Raw genomic sequence first — 22,781 nt, 5'->3', positions numbered from 1 at the left:
AGAAAGTAGAAGAAATGTGCAGAAAGTAGTTTTGAATGCATTTTATTGAAGGGAAACTAAGTAACATTTTTGGCAACATAGTGATATATTCTTATATACTGTACAATGAGGACTTCAACTACAAAATGCTAGTCTTCTCCATTTTTTTTACAATTTCCCACACCCACAAGGTGTATAAACAACAATAAATAAGAATAAAATAAGATAATAAATACATAACAAAAATGTGAATAACATAAATCAATCAACTCTAATTAGCACATGTATGACAGCATGCAAGTGTGTGTGCATGGACTTTGCAGATGTATTTCTCACATGTGCCTCACATAGTATTTGTTTTGGGGGGCAGAATTGGCATCTCCTCTTCTTGCCTGCCCCAACTGCAGCCTCAGGTGGATCAGACAAGATTCAGCTCCCTGAACAACTTCCACAAGCGCTGCAGAGGCTGCTGTGCGGGGCAGGTGCTCCCGTCTTTGAATGTGTGGGGTTACAAGTGCCTTTCCCAGCTGCTCCAGGAACACCCTCCTCTTGTTCCGCTTATCAGGCATCCAGGTATGGTTGATCTTGTTCCATATCACGAAGGCATTGTATAAGGACACATCAATGATGTTATGGAAGATGACCAGGGGCCAGCTGGCAGTCATCCTCCTGCAGCTGTAAGTTCCAATCACCTTGTCCATGTTGTCCACGCCTCCTTTGTTGTGGTTGTAGTCCAGGATGATGGCTGGCTTCTTGACCTCACGATCACTGATATCAGCCATTTTGTGCACTGTGTTCAGAAGGACCACGTTCTTGTTCCTCTTTGGGAGGTAAGAAACTAGAGTGGTGGTGGGGGTGAAGGAAAACTTTAATGAGAAGGCCTCTCTCCCCCTTGTTGTGAGGAGTGCAGGGGGGAGCTCAGGCTTGTTCTTTCTACCTGTGCCAACCATGGCGATATTCCTCTTCAGGAGCTGCTGGCTGAGTTCATAAGAGATGAAGAAATTGTCACGTGACATTGTGCCCCCTCAGTCCATCTGTCACATCAAACACAACCAGTATCCCCTGGTTCTTTTCTGGGCCTCCACTGGTCGGCTTCCCTGTTTAGACTTGCATCTTTCAAGCATAGCTGGATTGTGTGTCACAGGCCACCCATATCTTGATGCCATACTTTGCTGGCTTGCTGGGCTTATACTGCCTGAAAGGACAGTGACCTTTTGACAAAAGAGATTACTATCAGTAATTAGTATCAGTGTCACAGAAAACAATCACATAAATCAATGATATTTCAGCAGTACATAATAAAATGAACAGTGACAATCACTTACATTACAGATGGATGGAACCAGTTGCTCATCCACTGTTACTTCAGGCCCAGGGTTGTAGCGATGCGGTAGACCCTCCACCCACTTCTCCCAGACCTCTCTTACGGCCGCCAGTTTGTCTCACACGTCTTGCAGGTCTTGACTCGCGCTTATCAAATCGTAGCATTCTTGAGAAAGTATGAAAGACTTTCAGTGGCATCGTGGCACGGAAAATCACCCTTCCACTCGCTGCATCCTAGAGACGACATGTGGCCTCGCCTCGGGACCTTAACACACTCCCTAAGATTAGCAGCCCTATGTAGGCATGCAGGTCAATCTCATCCATCCTTTTCCAGTTGTCTCCATATTTACGGAAACCCTCCAAATGTGTAATCTCCAGGATAATTTTTTCGATGGCTGGTGTGATGAACATGTAGAATGTTGAGGCGATGCCATGGGCAACTGCATGTCTTGTGTGCCCTGAGGTCATCCTTATGACATTTTGTGCTGCCATCCTTCCCTGGTTGTCATATGGTGACAAGGACCATGTTCTTTTGCTGTTCTTTGACAAAAATGTCTCATTTTCAGCTTGGGGGATTTCTTCTTCATCTGAAGATGATGCATCGTGCTATGAGTTGTATTCTTCCACATCTTCTTCTTCAGATACCTCCTCCTCTTCTAAATCATTGTTCCTCTTGTTCCTCCTGGACATCTGAAAAAAATCTAATCTACGACCTGTTGGGCCCTGAAACATGCACTCATGGCTTCAGCAAAGCGAGAACTGGGGGGACTGTCATCTGCAGCACCTTTATAGCCTCTGACTGCATTCCCCATTAGTACAGAATGCTTTCAAGAAATGTTTATTTTGTCTGAAATGTTGTTAATTTTGTCTGAAATTGTTTTTATTTTTTGTCTGTGAACTTGAGTCGTGTGGGGACGTGGAGGGGAGATGCTACACATACCACAAGAACGTTTTAGTTTTGTCTGAGTTCAATCAGTAGTACACAATCTCAATTTCTCGTGTGTGTGTGTGTGTATGTGTGTGTGTGTGTGTGTGTGTGTGTGTGTGTGTGTGTGTGTGTGTGTGTGTGTGTGTGTGTGTGTGTGTGTGTGTGTGTGTGTGTGTGTGTGTGTGTGTGTGTGTGCGCGTGTGCAGGGTCAAAATTGCCACTAAGACAATCTTTGTACCCTGGTGGTGTACAGCTTTCATGGAAATATTAACAAAGACAATGTTTCACTTTTTATTAGGAAAAGTAATCAAATTTCATGTTGAAAAAAGATCATTTCGGGGCTTCTCTCTGCTGTTAAAATAGTGGCGTGTAATTTTTGTCCCTTATGACAACACAAGGGTTAAATATTGTTTTATAGTTAATATGTACTTTTTGACATTATATACAATCATTAAAAAAATAATAATAATACAAAATTGTCAACTAAAAAAATTACTTATGAAAAGTTGTTTAGCACAATTCGTGTTTCCGACCCAGTGTTTACTTTTTCGAAGGAGGTTTCTTGGCTCCCCCCTTACCACCTCCTTTTGCACCTCCTCCTTTCTCCCCTTCTCTACTCTTCTTCCCTTTTTCTTCACTTGCTTCTCCTTTCTTTCCTCCCCCTTTTTCCCCTTTTTCTCCCTTTTCCCCTTTTTTGTTCGACGATCCCTCCTTTTCGTCATCCTTTCCCTCCTTGGCACCCTTTCCCTCTTTCTTCTCCTTGGTCTTCTTCCCCCCCTTTTCACCGTCCACTTTTCCCGAGACTGTTGTCACCTCTTCTTTTTTCTCCACAACTACAGCTGGAGGAAGGACAAAAAAGCACAAGGGGAAACAATCACTTGGAGGCCGCGACAACAACGTTTGTTATCATCAAGATCCCTTCCTGCAATAATATGCGTTGAGCAAAATAGAGAATCCAGGCAAAGTGGGTCATAGTATTGTAATGAATGTGCATCTGTCTCTCTACATTCTAATGAACGCAGCCTATTTTTTCTACTAATGTGGTTTCATAAGTGTACTGTGCTGGTTGGGAAACAAATTATGGGGATTTGAAATCAACAAATATTTGATGAATGAAAATGTCAATCTACCAGAAGGCTGTGGAGGACTATAGGCATGCTGCCCTCCATTGATAATGACAAACATCCCAATCCAGATGGCCTCTACTGCACAACATCAAAATAACCATGTTTGTTCTATGCAATGAGTTTTGTTTGCTCCACCTCTGAGAATGAACTGAAATGTAAGGTGAAAACAAGTCAAGGAATGAGACTTTACTGCAAAGCAAAATAGATCTATAAACATATGGAAATCATTGAGAAGGTAGATGGGTATATCCCTTCCACAATCCAGCATATCCATACACATGTATGTGGATATTTTTCTTTTTTTCTAAGGCAAACATCATTTGGAGATAGAGGTTTAAATGCAATCAGTTACAACCAAGCATTTCAAACAGCATTAAGACCGAGACTGTGTGCGTGTCTTGCAACATCCCCTCCAGGCATGAGAGGACTTCTACAATGAGAAATTCAACAGCTCCCACTTTTCACAATCGAGAGCTGTGAGGATTTCCTCCCCATGCCTCCCTTCGTCCCCTCCATGACACCCATGGTGAACCCCTCAGTGTGCTAGTTCCTGCTCTAGGGAGAACCACTGCTGAGAGGGAGATGGTACTACTGCTTTTTACCACACCTTCTTAGTACAGTAGCAGGGGCAGACATCTGTAGACACTAAATAGACTAGGCGGGCAAGGGAACTGCTTCTAGGGAAGCAGGGGTGATTGTCTTTTATACATCACCACCAGAGCAGTGGTTCCCAACTCCTGTCCACCAGTACCCCCAATAGCATACATTTTTTGTTGTAGCCCCGGACAAGCTCGCCTGATTCAACTCATTGAGGGCTTGGTGATTAGTTGACAAGTTGTCTGGGGCCACAACAAAAAATGTGTGCTGTTGAGGGTAATGAAACACACACAAGAACAGGAGTTGGGAAACATTGCACTAGAGAGTGTAGACATAACCCTTTTGGGTAACGCTTCACATCAAGTGTCTCTATTAATTATGTGTTGATACTGTACCTTACCTGGGTAGAGTAAGTACATTGTTCAATTCGGACTAGAAATGATTATCTGTAATACCCATCTGTGGAATGTGTAACACACGTCATTTTAGATTCAAGAACACACTCAAACGAATTGCCGCCTCCTCTCACCCCAGAATTATTGCTTTAGATTTCAGATGAATGAACTACAAAATCCATCAAATAGCGTAAACAGTCAAATACAATCCACTGTGTGTACCCTGCACCCACATGTTCAGTTCCACTGTACCAGCCGATGTAATTACCGTGTAAATAGAGTCAAGCCACTTGATGTCAATTGTGACCACTTTATCGTCCTCCATCCCGCTGTGACGTCCCAAGGCTACGACTCCTCTCGCTGATGGTCTTATTTTCTCAATCCGAGAAGACACACACTCACACAAAACACACTCTCTGGCGGTGATGTTCAGTCCGTCGGAGGCTGAGGTGCAACATGCACACGCTCACACTCCTGGCCCCTCTTTGCATGAGGAGATCGTTTGGCAACCAGAATAACCCTCAGAATTAGTATTTTATTAGGCTCCCCACCCATTAGCTGCTGCTAAAGCAGCAGCTACTCTTCCTGGGGTCCACAGAAAACAAAAAACATGACATAGTACAGAACATTAATAGACAAGTACGTCACAAGGACGGAACGACATACATTTCAAATACAGTAAGTATACACGCTTTCATACATGCGTGGCCTCATAATCATGTTGTTCATAGACGCTACTAAATCCAAGTGGAACACACAACAACTAAAATAGAAATGCAATAACAAGGAGATGCATTGAAAATAGGCTTGACACTTTTAGCTAAATTCCCCTGACATGAATATGGCAACTTTGTTTCTATAGATACAGCCACCCATAATGGGTATCCTGGAGTAAAGTAGACTTTTTACACCTGCGTTGAGTTTCCTGGGGTAACATGTCATCTCTCCCAGATGACCCTACACCTCTGTGTGGCACTAAGAAGTGTAAGAAATGTGTGCGGGTGGATCTGTGACTATGCATGTGTGCCTGCGTGTGTTTGTCCTTGTGCACGTGTATGCGTGCGTGTCCGTCCTTCCTGCATCTCTCCTACTGTATAGGGAAAGGTGTGAGGAAGTGAGAAGGTTGCATCGGTGGACCCTGTCTGACAGCATGCCTCAGGAGGCTCTTGAGCCACCGGAGAACTGACACAACTCAGAGCAATGACAGATGATCAACGTGTGCTGGAACGATGTCTACTTTTCATTTTCTAATAGCTTTATCCATATGGCAAAGAATTGAGGGGTGGGAAGTTGCACTACGTCCCTAGTCCTTGCCCTCAGCGTAGCCTCCTGTCTGGTATTTGCTCTACCATCTCCTCCGAATGTCAAATGTTCTCACAGACGTTATCTTTCTCATGATCACTTCTATCCAGGCTGTCTGAAACAACGTTGGTTTTTTAGGTCATGTAGGTAAAAGTGGTGAGCAAAACGTCTGCGGGTGACGTTATGTCAGTGCTCTCAGAAACACTTTGTTGTGGATGAATTATTCGGGTGAAACGTTGTGGTCAATGCCTAGAATGGAATCTTATTGATCAGGAGATGCAATAACCACAAGTATATAGTAATAACTCATTCATATTATAGTAATAACTGTTTCTGTTTCTAACTGAATATATTCTCAATAATATGTTGGATTATATGGCCAGGAAATTCACATACACTCTCTGCACAAATACTTGCACATAGCTATCGGGTCAGGCGTTACAGAGTTGCATATTTTAAATGGCATACTTCACTCATTACTTAATTAGTGGAAGGCGGCCCTGGAACACTTACTATTTGCTGGAGAACTCACTATCTCTTGTGGATGAATCCAGGGGTAAACAGCTGTGTGGGGTTCATGAGCCTCCACGATTATGAAACATATCTGTTTATCCTTTTCCTTTATAAATGCCAGACACCCTCTTTCTCCCTCTCTCCACTCTCTCTCTCCCTTTAACCTCTCTCCACTCTCTCTCTCTCCCTTTCGCTCTCTCCACTCTCTCTCCCTTTAATCTCTCTCCACTCTCTCTCTCCCTTTCGCTCTCTCCCTTTAACCTCTCTCCACTCTCTCTCTCCCTTTAACCTCTCTCCACTCTCTCTCTCCCTTTAACCTCTCTCCCTTTCGCTCTCTCTCCCTTTCGCTCTCTCCCTTTCGCCCTTTCGCTCTCTCTCGCTCTCAGCACATGGTTGATACTTATAAGTTCACGGCAGAGGTTTTGCTGCGGAAATAAATGCATATTAACCCCAGTATCCCCTGATTCTGCATTATAATATACAGCGATGGATGTGAGATTATGTACTCTTTCCCATAGGTTATGATTTCTCTAATGGATTAAGCTTGTCTCTGACTGACACGCTCATTATGGTAGTAATCCACAATACACAGTCAGTCCCAAAATACATTTTATCCACAATGATTGTAAAATAATAATACAGTCCCCTCCTGTACTTCCTGTTCACCCATGACTACATAGCCAGGCACGGCTCCAACACCATCATTAAGTTTGCCGACGACACAACTGTGGTCACCGACAATGATGAGACAGCCTATAGGGAGGAGGTCAGAGACCTGGCCTTGTGGTGCCAGAATAACAACCTCTCCCTCAACGTGATCAAGACAAAGGAGAGGATTGTGGAGTACAGGAAAAGGAGGACCGAACACGCCCCCATTCTCATTGACTGGGCTGTAGTGGAGCAGGTTGAGAGCTTTACGTTCCTTGGTGTCCACATCACCAACAAACTATTACGGTCTAAACACACCAAGACAGTCGTGAAAAGGGCACGACAAAGCCTATTCCCCCACAGGGGACTGAAAAGATTTGGCATGGGTCCTCAGATCCTCAAAATGTTATACAGCTGCACCATCGAGAGCATCCTGGCAGGTTGCATCACTGCTTGGTAAGGCAACTGCTCGGTCTTCGACCGCGAGGCACTGAAGATGGTAGTGCGTATGGCCCAGTACATCACTGGGGCCAAGTTTTCTGCCATCCAGGACCTCTAAACCAGGAGGTGTCAGAGGAAGGCCCTAAAAATGGTCAAAGACTCCAGCCATTCTAGTCATATACTGTTCTCTCTGCTATCGCACGGCAAACGGTAGCTGAGCGCCATAAGTCTCAAAGCTCCAAAACTCTCTGATTATTATCTATGCATAGTCACTTTAACTCTACCTACATGTACATATTACCTCAATTACCTTGATTAACCTGTACCCTTGCACATTGACTCTGTACCGGTACCCCCTGTATATTGCCTCGCTACTGTTATTTTTAACGCTGCTCTTTAACTATTTATTTACATTTTTTACTTATCTATTTTTATTTTTTTTACTTAACACTTGTTTTTCTTAAAACTGCATTGTTGATTAAGGGCTTGTAAGTAAGCATTTTCACTCTAAGGTTTACACCTGTTGTATTCGGCGCATGTGACAAATCAAATTTGATTTTATTTGATATTCCAGACCTATGTATGTCGACGTAAGCCTGTGTGATACTTCAAGAGGACAGATGGCATGGACAGAAACACACCCACCTGGATCAGACAGAAAGACAGAGATAAATGACAAGTACAGTATGTCAGTGACCCCCAACCTTAGACGTGGATGAACTTGACATGGTGTGCAGGCATTTTTTTCCCCCCATACTAAAACATGCGATTCAACTAATAATTAAGACATTGTTGGTGCAAGGTTGAGAAAGAAAAACCTGTGTACCTTGTAGCTCTCCAGGACCAGGGTTGGTTGTCATGGGTGTTACTGTATAAGCTTACATAAAAGATCATAGATGTGTTTATACAAAGCCAAGATTACAGATTGAGTCAGAGAAGGAGAAAGAGAGAAATGAATAAACAACGAGTGACAGGCGTAGGCATGCAACATCAACGTCAGAAGCCTTAAGATTCATCTCTACTTTTTCATCATCCACATTTGCAGTTCTGTGTCCAATGTACAATCAATGTATTATCGACAAGGATGAGTATATCAACAAAGAGCATTTGAAGTATGCAACACATGCAACTATTACTCTTCAGCAGGCAACATTCTACACAATGTCAATGCCATTCTTTCTAGGAAGTAGCGATGAATGCTGATCTATTAAGTTAACTATTGTATTCAACTATCCAATGCTTTTCTGTGATTTACTGAATCCTGAGCTGCATGTTCCAATGTTCCCTCTAGTGGATAGCCCTCTTTGTCAGAATATAAATAGGAATGTGGAGAGAGGGAAGGTGAGAAGAGATACAGAAGAGGAGAAGGAGGGAGGTAATCCAGTCTCAGGCTGAGTGAGGGGGAAAGGAGAGAGGAGAAGGAGGGAGGAATGTCATCCCGTCTCGGGCTGAGTGAGGGGGCCAGTGAGCTCCTCCTCCTCTCTCACCACTGGGAGCTGGCTGCTGCTGGCGCTGCGAGCCTGGACCTGCTCAGAGACCGTCGAGAGGGACACAGTGTCCGGGAGGGCTGGAGGGACAGGATGAAGAGAGGGAGGAGGAGGGGGAGGGGTGGATGGTACAAAGAGGTCAGGGAGGAGAGAGAGGGGGAGGAAAATAGGGAGGATGAAGAGGGAGGTGGAAGAAGACGAAGGAAAGGGAATAACTCAAGGAAGAGAGGATGAAAGAAAGGGTTTGGAGAGGAAGGTACAGGTCAAAGGGAAGGGATAGGGTTGGAAGATGAAAGATTGAAGGAGGGAGAAGTCAAAGAGAAGGCATGAAATTAGAACCGTTGAAAAGGAAGAGACCGACACTGACATAGAGGCCCTGTAATTAAAGCTATACTGTAAAGCCAATGGAAGTTTTGATATGCTATATTCCTGTGGTCCGCTGTAGCTCAGTTGGTAGAGCATGGTGCTTGCAACATCAGGATAGTTGGATCGATTTCCGGGACCACCCATCTGTAAAATGGTTGCACGCATGACTAACATGCTGACCACACAGCTCGCGTCGCGTGCGCAGGCTTTGCAAAATAAATGTACACATACATGTTATTCAATCATTGCACCCACACTGCTCGCGCGTGCCAATGAGCACTGCGTTGCTAAAATAGAAGTCAGTTCTATTTGTGACACTTAACGAGGTGCAAGTCCTGCCTCTCCCATCTCCTCATTGGTTTATAGAAGCAGATACCCACGTGCCATCTCCTCATTGGTTATACCCACATGGGTGATTGAAAGAAGAACAGGGTGGTTGTGGTAATTCACCTTATTATGAAAGTTAGATGCCAATAGCCATATAAAGTCCAAAGAAGAAAAAGCCTGGAAGGAGGAGAGATGACTAGAAAAAATTTGGATGACCGTTTTATGTGTGGAATTAATTGTCAGAGTAGAGGACCTTGTGCATTTCAGGTAAAATAACAACTCAACATTTATATCCCAGGACAAATTAACTAGCAACAACAAGCTAGCTAAATAGGACAAATTAGCTAGCAACTGCAAGCTATCTAGCTAAATTGCTATAAATGTTTAATGCTTTTCGACCTGTACCCAAATTAATATAATTGGTTCAGTTTGTTTTGATATTTCAACCTGTGTTCGTGATCACATGTGGTGTGTAGGGACAAAATCAATTTGCGCATGATGCCGCACGCGCACATCCGGTCTGGGCATGGTATAAGTCGCTTTAGACAAATGTGTGTGCTAAATGGCATATATTATTTATGCACAGTGTACAAAACATTAGGAACACCTAGGTAGTATTCCACTGGCCCATTTTGACTCCAATGCTTCCCACTGTTGTGTCAAGTTGGCTGGATGTCCTTTGGGTGGTGGACCATTCTTGATACACACAGGAAACCCAGCAGCATTGCAGTTCTTGACACACTCAAACTGGTACAAACTGATCAATTATTTGTCTTGCCCATTCACCCTCTGAATGGCACACACAATAAACAATCCATATCTCAATTGTCTCAAGGTCTAAATATCCTTATTTAACCTGTCTCCTCCCCTTCATCTACACTGATTGAAGTGGATTCAACATGTGACATCAATAAGGGATCAGAGATTTCACCTGGACTCACCGTGTCAGTCTGTGTCTATGTTTTGTACACTCAGAGTATAATTTACTGTATTTTACCAGAGAGGTTTTCATTTATCACCCTGTGAGGACAAGACTATTTATTTGAGTATGTTGACTCAATCTACATCTTCAATCATATAAGACAGGAAAATACACCACCTTAAACTAATTCAAAACACTGGTTGCATCCAGAGTGTCAGACAAAGATCTGTGTTATCCGTCGGAAATAAGAGAAAAATATATCTTAGCTATGCATGGTTAGAGTGTGTTGAACCATTAGCATAATGTGATGAAATCTGAGAGAAACATTCAAACTAATGAATACAAAAGCTGTCAGGGGCCCATTCGTGTTAAACCCGTGTCAAGCCACTATTGATCTCCTGCTTTATCAAAAGGCCTAGCAGGTGACATTTCACCAATAGTAGTTCCCTGTCTGCTCTCCTTTGAAAAACTCTCTGAAATCAAACACAGGGTAGTTCTTAAGAGTAGAGTAAGTAAATAAAAGGTGCACACATCTCTAGTTGAGGTGCTTACTAACGGAAGGTAAATGTTACAAATTAAAAAAGAAGTCTCACACTTTAATCGAGCCTTGCTGTGGATTTTAAAGGTGCTAAAGTTCATAGAACGTTGAGAGTAGGGACTTTTGTCATAGGGAGTAGGGATGTCCTAAAATGTACACCACACCTACCTCCCAGGGACTTCTGTCATAGGCAGAAGGGATGTCCTAAAATGTACACCACACCTACCTCCCAGGGACTTCTGTCATAGGCAGAAGGGATGTCCTAAAATGTACACCACACCTACCTCCCAGTGACTTCTGTCATAGGCAGAAGGGATGTCCTAAAATGTACACCACACCTAGGTCCTAGGGACTTTTGTCATATGGAGTAGGGATGTCCTAGAATGTCCATTGCACTGTTGTTGAGGTAGAGATGGTCTGAGAAGTGCATCACTTACCTCCTGGGATCTCTGTGAGCTCGTTGAGAGGAGGCACAGTCTCCAGTGTGTTGGCGTAGTCCTTAGCTGCTACTCTCTGAGCATGTCGCGCCTCAATCTCCTTCTTCGTCCTGGGGATACGGCATTTGAAGATGCAGCATAGGGTGATGACTTGCAAATGGAGAAGGTGGGCGAGAAAGAGAGAGATTTAAGAAAAATGTATTTCCCATGTGGAATATTATTTGCTTGTATCTGAAGTACAAATGGATATGTATTGAACTAGACACTACTGTCACAATGCTGTCACATAACAGTTTTACAGCTAGTAGCATTTACAGTGGGCTACAAAGTACTTGGACAGTGAACCCTTTTTTTGTGTTGCTTTGGCTCTGTGCTCCAGCACTTTGGATTTTAAATGATACAATGACTATGAGGTTAAAGTGCAACTATCAGCTTTCATTTTGAGGTATGTTCATCCATATTGGGTGAACCGTTTGTGTTTAGTCCCTTCATTTGAAGGGGCCAAAAATATTGGGACAAATTCACTTCGTCAAAAGTGAAGGATCTGGTCCCACGTTCTTAGCCCGCAATGACTACGTCAAGGTTGTGTCTCTGTTGGATGCATTTGCTGTTTGTTTTGGTTGTGTTTCAGATTATTTTGTGCCCAATAGAAATGTATGTTAAATAATGTATTGTGCCATTTTGGAGTCACTTTTATTGTGAATAAGAATAGAATATGTTTCTAAACACTTCTATATTTATGTGGATGCTACCATGTTTACGGATAATCCTGAATGAATTTTGAACAATGATGAGTGAGAAGGTTACAGCTGCACAAATATCACCCCCCCCCCCCCAAAACAAATGCCAACCTCCCATGTAACTGTAATGGTGAGAGGTTAGCATGTCTTCGGGGTATGATATTTGTGCGTCTAACTTTCTCACTCTGTCACGCCCTGGTCGAAATATATTATGTTTATTCTTCATTTATTCGGTCAGGCCAGGGTGTGACATGGGTTATTGTGGTGTGTTTTTGTCTTGGGGTTTTGTGGGATGTCTAGCGTAGTCTATGGCTGCCTGAGGCGGTTCTCAATCAGAGTCAGGTGATTATCGTTGTCTCTGATTGGGAACCATATTTAGGCAGCCGTATTCTTTGAGTGTTTCGTGGGTGATTGTTCCTGTCTCTGTGTTTGTTTGCACCAGAATAGGCTCGGTCACTTTGGTTTTTCTTTTTTCCTTGTGTTGGAAGAGAAGAGAAGAGAACGTGAGACGGGTGCGCCATTCTCCTTGCGGAGATGGTGCAAAATTCATCAACACGGTCGGTCCCTGGGATTGGGCTGGCCAACACGATTCGGGTTTGCTTGGAAGGAAAAGGAGTTGGAGCCTTTAGGATGGGAAACTTTTGGAAGGAAAATATTGATGGGGATTCTAAAGCTGACGGTGAAGGACGTGTTTTGTTTGCAAGGCAACTCGTTGGAGGGAGCATACGACGTGGCACTACATACAGAGGAAAAACACGATGATATCCTGAGAAGGGCAAGAGCAGTGGGAGGTGAGAAGCCGATGAGCCACTATGAAATAACAAGCCTGGCGAAGAACAACTTTAGGGTTGTAACTGTCAACATATACAACCCATACGTTAAGGTGAGGGCCTTTACAACCCATGACGAAGAGGTGAGGGCCTTTCTGGGGAGATACATGGATAACGTCTCCTCAGCAAGGCACCTCAAAGACTCTCTTGGGTTTTGGAATGGGAGGAGAGGTTTCCAGGCCCTCCTCAGGGAGGACCCAAAGGGACATGGTGGCTACCTCCATCCTCCTGCTATGTTCTCCCTGGGGGCTGACAGGGGGACGTTGTTTTATGCACGTCAGCCTCCATTTTGCAGGCGCTGTATGGCCTACGGCCATATCTTCGCCTCGTGCAGCGCAAGAAAATGCAGATTTTGTGGATCTGGGGAGCACGAGGGGGGGGATTGTGACAAAACTAAGGAGTACCACGGGTGTGGCTCGTCAGCACACCTGTGGCGAGGGTGCCCGGCTCGTCAGAGGTCATACGCGGTTGGTGGGGGAGCAGGGGCGGGGGATGGGGGAAGAAGAGGAGGGGAAGGAAGCACGCCTCATGACCAGAGTACAGGTCCAGAGGGGAAGGCCGCAAGGAAGGAGGAGGAGCAAGAAGCGGCGGATGGAAGAGAGAAGTAAACGGAAGGCACGGGAGTAGGAGAACCAGGAAAAGCGGCAGAAGAAGGCAAGCGAGTAGAGGAGCATGAGAGAGAAGAAAGCGAGGGAGGAGTGTTGGAGAAGGAGACGGTGGAAGAGCAAGTGGACTGGGGGGAAAGTGCCCTGGTGGAAGAGATGAGGGGTATGGTGGAGGAGCTGGCGGGGGGGGAGGGTGGTATCTCTCCACTGCCGCCATCACCAAAGAAGAGAATGAAGAGGAGGGTGCGATTGTCCGACAATGAGAGGGAGGGGATGGTCAAGAGAGTGATGGGGGTGGGAGAAACCTCTGGGTTGCTCCTGGTTTCCCCAGACCCTCAACTTCTGGTGGGTGGGGTCACACCTAACAAAACTCAGGACTGGGTACAGGAGGAGGTGGGGAGTTTTTTGTTTGGGGACTCAGCCTCCCCTATTTTTTTCCAAACCAGCTGCAGCACTGGGGAGGGGGAGGAGTGTGGGGGTAGACCCAGGGTGCAGGGCACCCCGGAGCCAAACACATCCTGGGTTGGTGAGTTGGAGGAAGAGGAGGGGATGTCGATGGTGTTTTCACAGGTAGATATGGAGCAGGGGAGCATCGGATGAGTCTCCTGTTTTTGTTTTTTTGTGTCTGGGTTTAGTATTTGAGTGTATTACATGTTTTTATTTCATGGGGTCTAATTTTACTTTTGTTAGTTTAAATGTAAGGGGTTTAAGGGATTTTGTTAAGAGGAGGGCGGTTTTTAGTTATTTGGAGGGTGTGGGGTTTGATTTTTATTTTTTACAGGAGGTTCACCTGAGGGATGGAGGGGATGTTAGTAGGTTTAAGAGGGAGTGGGACAAGGGGGAGTCGGTTTGGGGTATTGGGGGGGTGCACTCATTGGAGGTAGGGATTTTGTGTGGGCACAGGGAGGTAAAAGTGGAGGGTTCTTTTGTGGTGATGCAGGGGAGGGTTATAGGGGTGGATGTCACAATAAGGGATTGTAAATTTAGATTAGTGGTGGTGTATGGGCCACAGGTGGTGGCAGACAGGAGGGAGACAGTGGACTGTGTGGCGCCCCTGTGTGTCACAAATAGGAAATTAGTGATAGGAATAGGGGGGGATAGCAGTGCAGGCGCCATCACCGGGCTAATGGCTTGCCATGGTCTGGTTGATGGTGGCCTGCACACTACTCCAAAAATGGCCGGTCCTACATGGCGCAACTCCAGGGGGGTTGCGCGGAGGCTCGACTATATTTTTGTACCCAGGTCTTTGGGTAAGTTGTCTGGGCGGCTGTTGCCTGTTTTCTTTTCGGATCACGACGGGGTGCTCCTGCAGGTGGGGTCGCCAGTCTGCCTCTTTGGTAGGGGGAACTGGAAGTTAGATCGGGAGGTGCTGGAGGAGCAGGCTTTTGTTGACGGGTTTTTTTGGTTTCTTTTGGAGGCTTGAAGGCCTCTGGTCCATGTGCGAGGGGGTGTGAGAGTGGTGGGAATTAGTTAAGGTGAGGATTAAGGGCTTTTATAATAGGGTATTGCAAGAGGAAAAAAAGGGAGGAGAGGTGGGAGTTGGATCGTATCCAAAGGTTAATTGAACTCGAGTACGAGGCAGGCAACCTCGGGGGGTCGTTTGACTGGGAGAGATCCGCAACCCTAAAGGCGCAGCTCAGGGAGTTGCAAGAGCGGAAGGCTCGAGTTTTCCTGGAGCGTGCGCATAGTGGCTTTCTAGAACACAATGAAACTTGTTCTGCTATGTTCTTTAAGTCGGTTAGGGCCAGACAGAGTAGGAAGGTAATGCATGGCATTAGGGAAAAAAATGGTAGTATAGTTAGAGAACCAGAGGATATGGTCAGGGTGACAACTGATCATTTCCAAGGTTTATTTAAGGAAAGGGAAATAGATGTAGAGCAGGGAAATGTGTTTTTAGAACACTTGTCCAGGCGGTTGCCGGTGGACATTTGAGAAGTGATGGAGGCCCAGATCTCACTAGAAGAGGTTGAGAGCGCTCTTAGGAGGATGGGAAAAGGAAAGGTGCCTGGGATGGATGGGCTGCCGGCTGAGTTTTATCTCAAGTTTTGGGGTATACTTGGACCAATGGTCCTCGAAGTCTTGAAGGCCATCCTTGTGACGGGGGTCTCGGGGGGATCAATGGCTGTTGGTGTGATGTCACTTTTATATAAGAAGGGGGAAGTAACAGACCTTTGACCATGCTGTGTGTAGATTACAAGCTACTTGCAAAGGTTTTAGCAGACCGGTTGCTCACAGCCCTTCCCTACGTCGTCCATGAGGATCAGACGTGCGGGGTAGAGGGCCACTCTATTAGATGGAACCTACAGTTAATCAGGGACTACATCGCTTGGGTTGAAGATAGAGGATTGCCTTTAATGGTAGCAGCGCTAGATCAGGCGAAAGCCTTTGATCGCGTGAATAGATCCTTTCTATTCAGAGTGTTAGGTCGATTGGGATTTGGGGAGAAGTTCATAGGATGGATTCATACATTATATGTCGGAGCGGGGTGCCGAGTTAGTGTAAATAGTCACTTGGGTGACGTTTTTGACCTCTCGTCTGGGGTCAGGCAGGGGTGCCCACTCTCAGCTCTCCTCATCGTTCTGTACATGGAGCCTCTGGGGGCTGCCATTAGGGCAGACACAGGGGTGGAAGGCTTGCTGATCCCTGGAAGTGGTGGGCTGCATGTTAAGATGACGCAGTACGCCGACGACACGTGCCTGACAAGGTCCCTTGCCATCTTTGGGGATTTCACCCGAGCGTCGGGAGCGGTTCTGAACCATGCAAAGTCTTCCGTCAAGTTTTTCGGAAGATGGCGCGGTAGAACGGATGTGCCCGGGGGGGTTATCTCTCTGTGAGGGGGCCCTGAGGATTCTCGGGGTCCATTTTGAGACCTCCGGCTCAGCGACGCTAAACTGGAACATCCGTATCGCAGTGGTACAGAGGAAGCTAGCAATGTGGAAGGCTAGGTATTTGTCATTTATGGGCAAAGTCCTGGTCCTAAAGGTGGATGTGTTGCCGTCTCTTTTGTATTTGGCATACATCTACCCATTGCCGGCTTGTCTGAGGAGGCCTCTAGTGAGGCTTGTGTTTCAGTTCATGTGGAGCGGCAGGTGCGAGTGGGTCGCCAGGGCACGCATGCTCTGTCCCATCGGGGAGGGAGATAGGGGGGTACCACATTTCCCCCTCAAGCTGGACGCAATTTTTGTTTCATTCTTGTTAACGGAGCTTGCTCATCCAGTGATACACCCGTCCGGTTACCTCCTGCGGGTGTTCTTCTCGTATCAGGCGAGAAGCGTAATGGTGTGGTCTAACACGGGTCCTCGGGCGGAACAGCTGCCGTGGCACTTTGGTCATGCGGCCAAGTGGCTGCGTGCGCACCCTGAGGTTGAAGTTGCCCGAGTAGGTTTAGATCACAGGCACCTGTACGAGGAGGTCAGAAAGGCAGGGAGTCCGGCGCCTGTAGTGGGCATCTCGGAAGTGATCTGGGAGGGGGTGCAGGCGCGGGGTCTGGACAACAGGCTCAAGGACCTGAATTGGTTGAGCCTCCATAAGTGCTTGCCGGTACGTTCCATCATGTACCGGTATAGTTTGGTGCAATCCCCCACCTGTCCAAGATCCTCTTGTGGCAGGGAGGAGACTGTGTGCCATGTCTTTTGGTACTGTGCCTTTGCCGGAGTAGTATGGGCTAGGGCACGGGTGTTGTTAGGTTTGGTAAGGGGGGATTTTGTATTGACGTGGGCCAGGTTAGAGAGAGGTGTCGGGAGAGCGAGAGGGACGGATAGGGACAGGTTTCTGCTCTGGCTTCTCATGAGTCTCTTTAAACGGGGGCTGTGGGAAGCCAGGCAGAACATGGTGAAGACAGGGAGAGATTGGGGGGTGGAAGGGATAGTGAGGAGGGTGGAAGGAGATTTGAGGGGGAGGATGAAGAGGGAGGAGAGGAAGTGGGGGCACTATGCTGCTCGGGAGAGGTGGAAGGGGGGTTTAGGGCTGGGTGTTATTTAGATTTGTAAGGGGATAGATTAGGGATGGGGAGATAGGGAAAGGTAGTTTGTAGGGTGACGGGGAGGGAAGATGCTCCCCTGAGGTTTTGTTTGGGGTTGTTGTTTAGTTAAATTAAAATACCATTATTGGAGTATGTATGAAAATTATGAGTTGTAAAGAATGAATGGTATTGAAGGTAATAAATTATTTTTTATAAAAAAAAATAAAAGATAGGCTTTATAGTTTTTTCACGTTTCCGTCTGTTGTTTTTGTACATTTCAGTAATTTCATGTCAAGTCATTTTTCCATCATTAAACATGAGTAACCACCACGCTGCATTTTGGTCCGCTCCTCCTTCAACAGAAGAACGTCGTTACACACTCATCATTGTTCACGATTCATTTAGGACTATCATTTCAAATCCAAAGTTCTGGAGTACAGAGCCAAAACAACAATGAAGAAAATGGTCACTGTCCCGATACTTTTGGAATTCACTGTATATTACTGTATAGTGACACTTCAATATCAGATATTATCAGACTACTTTCCTTTTTGCTGATTCGGTCTCTGTCATGACATGGTTTAGTTATTACTGTTTAGATGTCCGATGAGTTAGGACTAAAATAGCATGTCATTTTTGTCTTGTGTACTGTTGTCCTCCTCCTCCCCTTATTGAACCATGCATCATGTGGTCGATAAAACAAACATAAAACCGACAATACCATGACCATTTGGAGCCCTCCCTCACAATAACCATCATGACAATTCAGCAAATGATATGCATTTCCATGTATCATGCGATCTATCTGTTCGGTATGCAAACTAGTTGGACTATGCAGACAAATAGCTGCGCCGAAGCATTGTACCTTGACTGACAGACTAATATGTACATTCACTTTTACTAATGTGATTTATATAAATAGAATTGGACGATGGAGGATTGATGTGAAAATCCTAGGTATTTGTATATTTATGTAAATATTCATTTCATAAATAGTCTTGAATGTCTGGCAGATATACTACTATGACAGGTTTGGAGAAATACTTACTGACTGCTAGAATAAACATAGAGAAGATACCAATGACTTGCCATAACCGCAGTCCCCAGAATACGACTGTTTCTGAAGTGACTGGGTCTGGCTTCTTTGGGGGATCTGTCGGTAAAAGCTGTAGGAGGGAAAAAAGAGACAATATTTGCATCAGTACATTTCGTGTCTAGACAGGTACTCTTCAAATCACTCTGCTGTTTGATCGTCTTCACGACAGTTAGTTAAATGCTATTTGGACCAATACCGCAATTGATGCAAATATCAATCTGATTGAGAGAATAATATTCTTCCCCTCGGCTCAGTTTCTGAAGAGACACACGGTGGCAAGACAATTGGAGGAAAGGCAGAGGTGTAAAAGACAAATTGATGTCACTGTAAGGATATGGAAAACCCTGAGACAGGGAAGAAGGGCTTGGCTTGGGATAAAACCCTGAAATAGAGGATTTCGTGGATCACGCAGAATGTGAAACATGCCAAGTCGGGTGTTATCACTCATGATGTCTTAGTCCTCTGTATATGTCAGTCAACCTGAGGACACTAGTGGGGGAGTGCTACCACCTTAAGCCTAAAAAAATGAACTTAAATCTGCCTCAAAAACCATCTCAACAATGGAGAACAATGGGTTGAAATTGAAAGATGACTGTCTGAAAAAAGATAAAGGGACAACAAAACAACAGCATTTTAACTGAGCAAGAACATAAAAGCACAAAATAGACCAATCTCTTTGAACACTAGACACCGCCTCCTGTCTTGTTTCCAATTTGAATTGTTATGTCGACTCTTTCACCTTTTTCATAACTTTGGCTGAAAAGCTGGTAATACAATGCTGGAAAGTCACGGGATGCTGCGAAATACCGCAAGAACATAATAAAAAACGAAAGAATTGTCTCACTGAGTAAATGGCAATGATCTAGGAAAATGAATCACACATCATGGCACAAAGAGTGAAGGTTTAAAAAAAGGGAAGACTTTAATGAATATTGTCTACCCCACACATATACGTAGATGTTTGATCTTAATTTGACCGGTTTTGTTGCAGGAGTAAAATGATCTTGCAGAAGGAGGATTTGATTATTCAACGAAAAAGTGAACATTTCCAACAAGGACATATGTTTTGATAGACTACAGTAGGCTATAGTTTAGGTGTGAGATTTAAGGGAGAGAAAGATATTTGCAGTTTTTTTTTAATTTATGTAGATTGTGAGGCTCATTTAAATTTCCTAGGGATGATTTAAATAATGCTGACTGGGGCTTCGTACTGTAGGTCAAACTACTCATACACAGTCCAAGACGCATTATGAAGAAGCTATAAATATGAAACAACAAGACATTAATCAAGAAAGATAAGATAGCAACGCTCTCAGATCTGCCTCTACGTTTGTAGCCCACATCCTTGACATCACAATTCGGCTACAATCCGAGGTTTATGCTGTAATATTAATAATCATCATTTTGATGAATTCAAAGCCCTGGTGTTAAGCCTTAGGAACCCCACGCAGTCTTTTTATTTTATTTTTAATTAACATTAACATTTCAAATAAATCACTGTGTGTGTGTATTTATTTCATAAAATCCAAAATGATTTTTGATCATTTCATTGAGCCTGTAATTGCCGTTGAAATGCTCAGTCTGATTGTGTGGGCATGTTGACACAGCCCTGATTGGAGGATAGGATTGTCTAGACTCTAGAGCAGTGGTTCTAAAACTTTCTATAGTCCCATACCCTTCAAACATTCAACCTCCAGCTGCTTACCCCCTCTAGCACCAGGGTCAGCGCACTCTCAAAGGTTTTTTTGTTGTTGCCATCATTATAAGCCTGCCACACACACACACTATACGATACATTTATTCAACATAAGAATGAGTGTGAGGTTTTGTCACAACCCGGCTTGTGGGAAGTGACAAAGAGCTCTTGTAGGACCAGGGCACAAATAATAATACAATAATAATCAACATTTTGCTCTTTATTTAGCCATCTTACATACAAAAATTGTGAATCACTCACCACAGGTCATTTTGCAGACACAGTCTGTGCTTGTATTTTGTTTTCATGCTAGTGCTGGCCGAGAATCCACTCTCAAATAGATACGTGGTTGCAAAAGGCATCAGCGTTTTAAGAGCGCGATTTGCCAATACTCTGAGCGCAGACCTATCCAGAAATCTGTCAGTGGCTTCTGATTAAATAAAATTTTCACAGAATCGCTTGTTGCTATTTCGATGAGGCTCCATTGTTGGGATATCAGTAAGTGGACTGGAGCCATGGCATGAAAGGAATAACGAATCCAGATCAAATCAAATTGTATTTGTCACATGTCCCAAATACAACAGGTATTTCACCTTACAGTGAAATGCTTTCTTGCAAGCCCTTAACCAACAATGAGGTTTAAAGAAAATACCCAAAAAAAAGTAAGAGATAAGAATAACAAATAATTAAAGAGCAGCAGTAAATAACAATAGCGAGACTCTACACAGGGGGGGTACCGGTACAGAGTCAATGTGCGGGGCACCGGTGTCGAGGTAATTGAGGTAATGTGTACATGTAGGTTGTCACGACTTCCGCTGAAGTCGGTCCCTCTCCTTGTTCGGGCGCATTCGGCGGTCGACTTCGCCGGTTTTCTAGTCGACACCGATCCACGTTTCATTTTCCATGTGTTTTTGTCTTTATTGTACACTCCTGGTTTCCATTCCGTAATTATTGTTCCCTATTTAACCCTCGGGTTCCCCCATGGTTTTGTGTGTGTTTGTTCATGTTTAGTTGTCTATATTTTGTGAGCTGGACTATTTGTCTCTTTCTTGGAATATTGTTTTGTTCTTGAGTAAAATAACGGAATATACTCATCTCTGTGTCCTGCGCCTGACTCCGCCTCACCTGCATCACCTAGATACTTGAATGGAGTCAGCAGGTGCACCCAGCCCTCCTTTTCTTGTGGAGGAGCGCGTCCAGCAGCACGCGAACACGTTGCAAAGTCTCAGCACAGCCATGGATCGCGTGCTGCAAACCATGGAACGATGGGAGAGAGCGGGTTTTCCAGCAACCCCATCATCACCACACCAACCCACACCGCTGTCCACCCCTCCTTCACCTGGACCCAGTGAGATTCGGCTCGCGCTCCCGAGGGAATATGATAGGACGACTGCCGGGTGCCAGGGCTTCTTACTGCAGCTGGAGCTCTACCTGGCGACTGTCCACCCGGCTCCTTTGGGACGCGAGAGTGTGTCCGCCCTCATCTCCTGTCTATTCGGGACAGCACTTGAGTGGGCCAACGCCGCCTGGGGAAAGGACGCGGCCACTATGAGGATTTCACCCGCCGCTTCCGGGCGGTCTTTGATCATCCACCAGAGGGTAGAGCGGCGGGGGAACGCTTGTTTCATCTCAGACAGGGGATGAGGAGCGCACAAGACTTTGCACTGGACTTCCGAACCCTGGCTGCCGGCGCGGGATGGAATGACAGGGCCCTGATCGACCACTACCGGTGTAGGCTACGAGAGGACGTTCATTTGGAGCTGGCCTGCAGGGACACCACCCTTACATTTGACCAGCTGGTGGACCTATACTTCTGACTGGACAACCTCTTGGCCACCCGCGGACGTCCGGATCGGGGTCCGTCAGTTCCATCCCCCAACATCTCCGATCCGACACCTATGGAGTTAGGAGGTGCTGCGCTGAGGGGGACCGGAGGGGGGGTCTTTCCCTGCACCACCTGTGGCCGCAGAGGGCACACTGCTGGTAGGTGCTGGGGAGGTTCCCGAGGGAGTCGAGGCAGCAGGCAGGACATGGTCGGACCACCCCAGGTGAGTAGGCACCCAACTCACCAAGAGCTCCCTGTTGCTCACATTTTGGTGTTTATAGAATTTCCTGTTTATAGAGTTTTCCACGCATTTCCAGCATACAACTTTATTGACCGTTCATTTGCACAGGGGATCCCTATTGTTCCTGTTGATATGCCCTTCCCTGTGCACGCCTTAGATGGTCGTCCATTAGGGTCAGGGCTGATTAGGGAGGCCACCGCTCCACTATGTATGATAACGCAGTGGGGTCATGAGGAGAGAATTAGGATCTTCCTTATTGATTCTCCTGCATTTCCCGTGGTGCTGGGCCTTCCCTGGTTGGCCTATCATGACCCCACTATTTTGTGGCAACAGAGGGCTCTCAAGGAATGGTCACGTAAGTGCTCAGGGAGGTGTGTAGGTGTTTCCATCGGTGCGACTATGGTGGAGAGTCCAGACCAGGAGACCATCCTCTCTGAATATGCCGATTTGGCTCAAC

The 22,781-nt window shown here is 45.5% G+C and overlaps 1 protein-coding gene and 1 pseudogene across 2 annotated transcripts in view; both read right to left on the bottom strand.

Moving 5' to 3' along the window:
• Nucleotides 1-311: 311 nt before the first annotated feature.
• LOC135558253 (piggyBac transposable element-derived protein 4-like) lies at nucleotides 312-1,992 on the bottom strand (annotated as a pseudogene).
• Nucleotides 1,993-2,518: 526 nt separating this feature from the next.
• The window catches only part of tmie (transmembrane inner ear), a 36,735-nt gene continuing 16,472 nt past the window's right edge, over nucleotides 2,519-22,781 (bottom strand). The window contains exons 2-4 of one of the 2 annotated variants that reach the window (XM_064991930.1): nucleotides 18,515-18,632; nucleotides 11,331-11,480; nucleotides 2,519-3,069 (exon numbers count right to left, since the gene is read on the bottom strand). In XM_064991930.1, the coding sequence (XP_064848002.1) occupies nucleotides 2,771-3,069; nucleotides 11,331-11,480; nucleotides 18,515-18,632 (567 nt within the window). In that variant the 3' untranslated portion in view covers nucleotides 2,519-2,770. Of the gene's footprint in view, nucleotides 3,070-8,136; nucleotides 8,821-11,330; nucleotides 11,481-18,514; nucleotides 18,633-22,781 lie in introns of those variants that run through there. The other variant, XM_064991931.1, reaches the window with a different exon arrangement.

This window comes from Oncorhynchus masou, chromosome 17 (genome assembly GCF_036934945.1).
Source record: "Oncorhynchus masou masou isolate Uvic2021 chromosome 17, UVic_Omas_1.1, whole genome shotgun sequence".
NCBI lineage: Eukaryota > Metazoa > Chordata > Actinopteri > Salmoniformes > Salmonidae > Oncorhynchus > Oncorhynchus masou.
The sequence above is the reverse complement of the archived record's forward strand: the minus strand, read 5'-3'. Positions and strand labels throughout refer to the sequence as shown.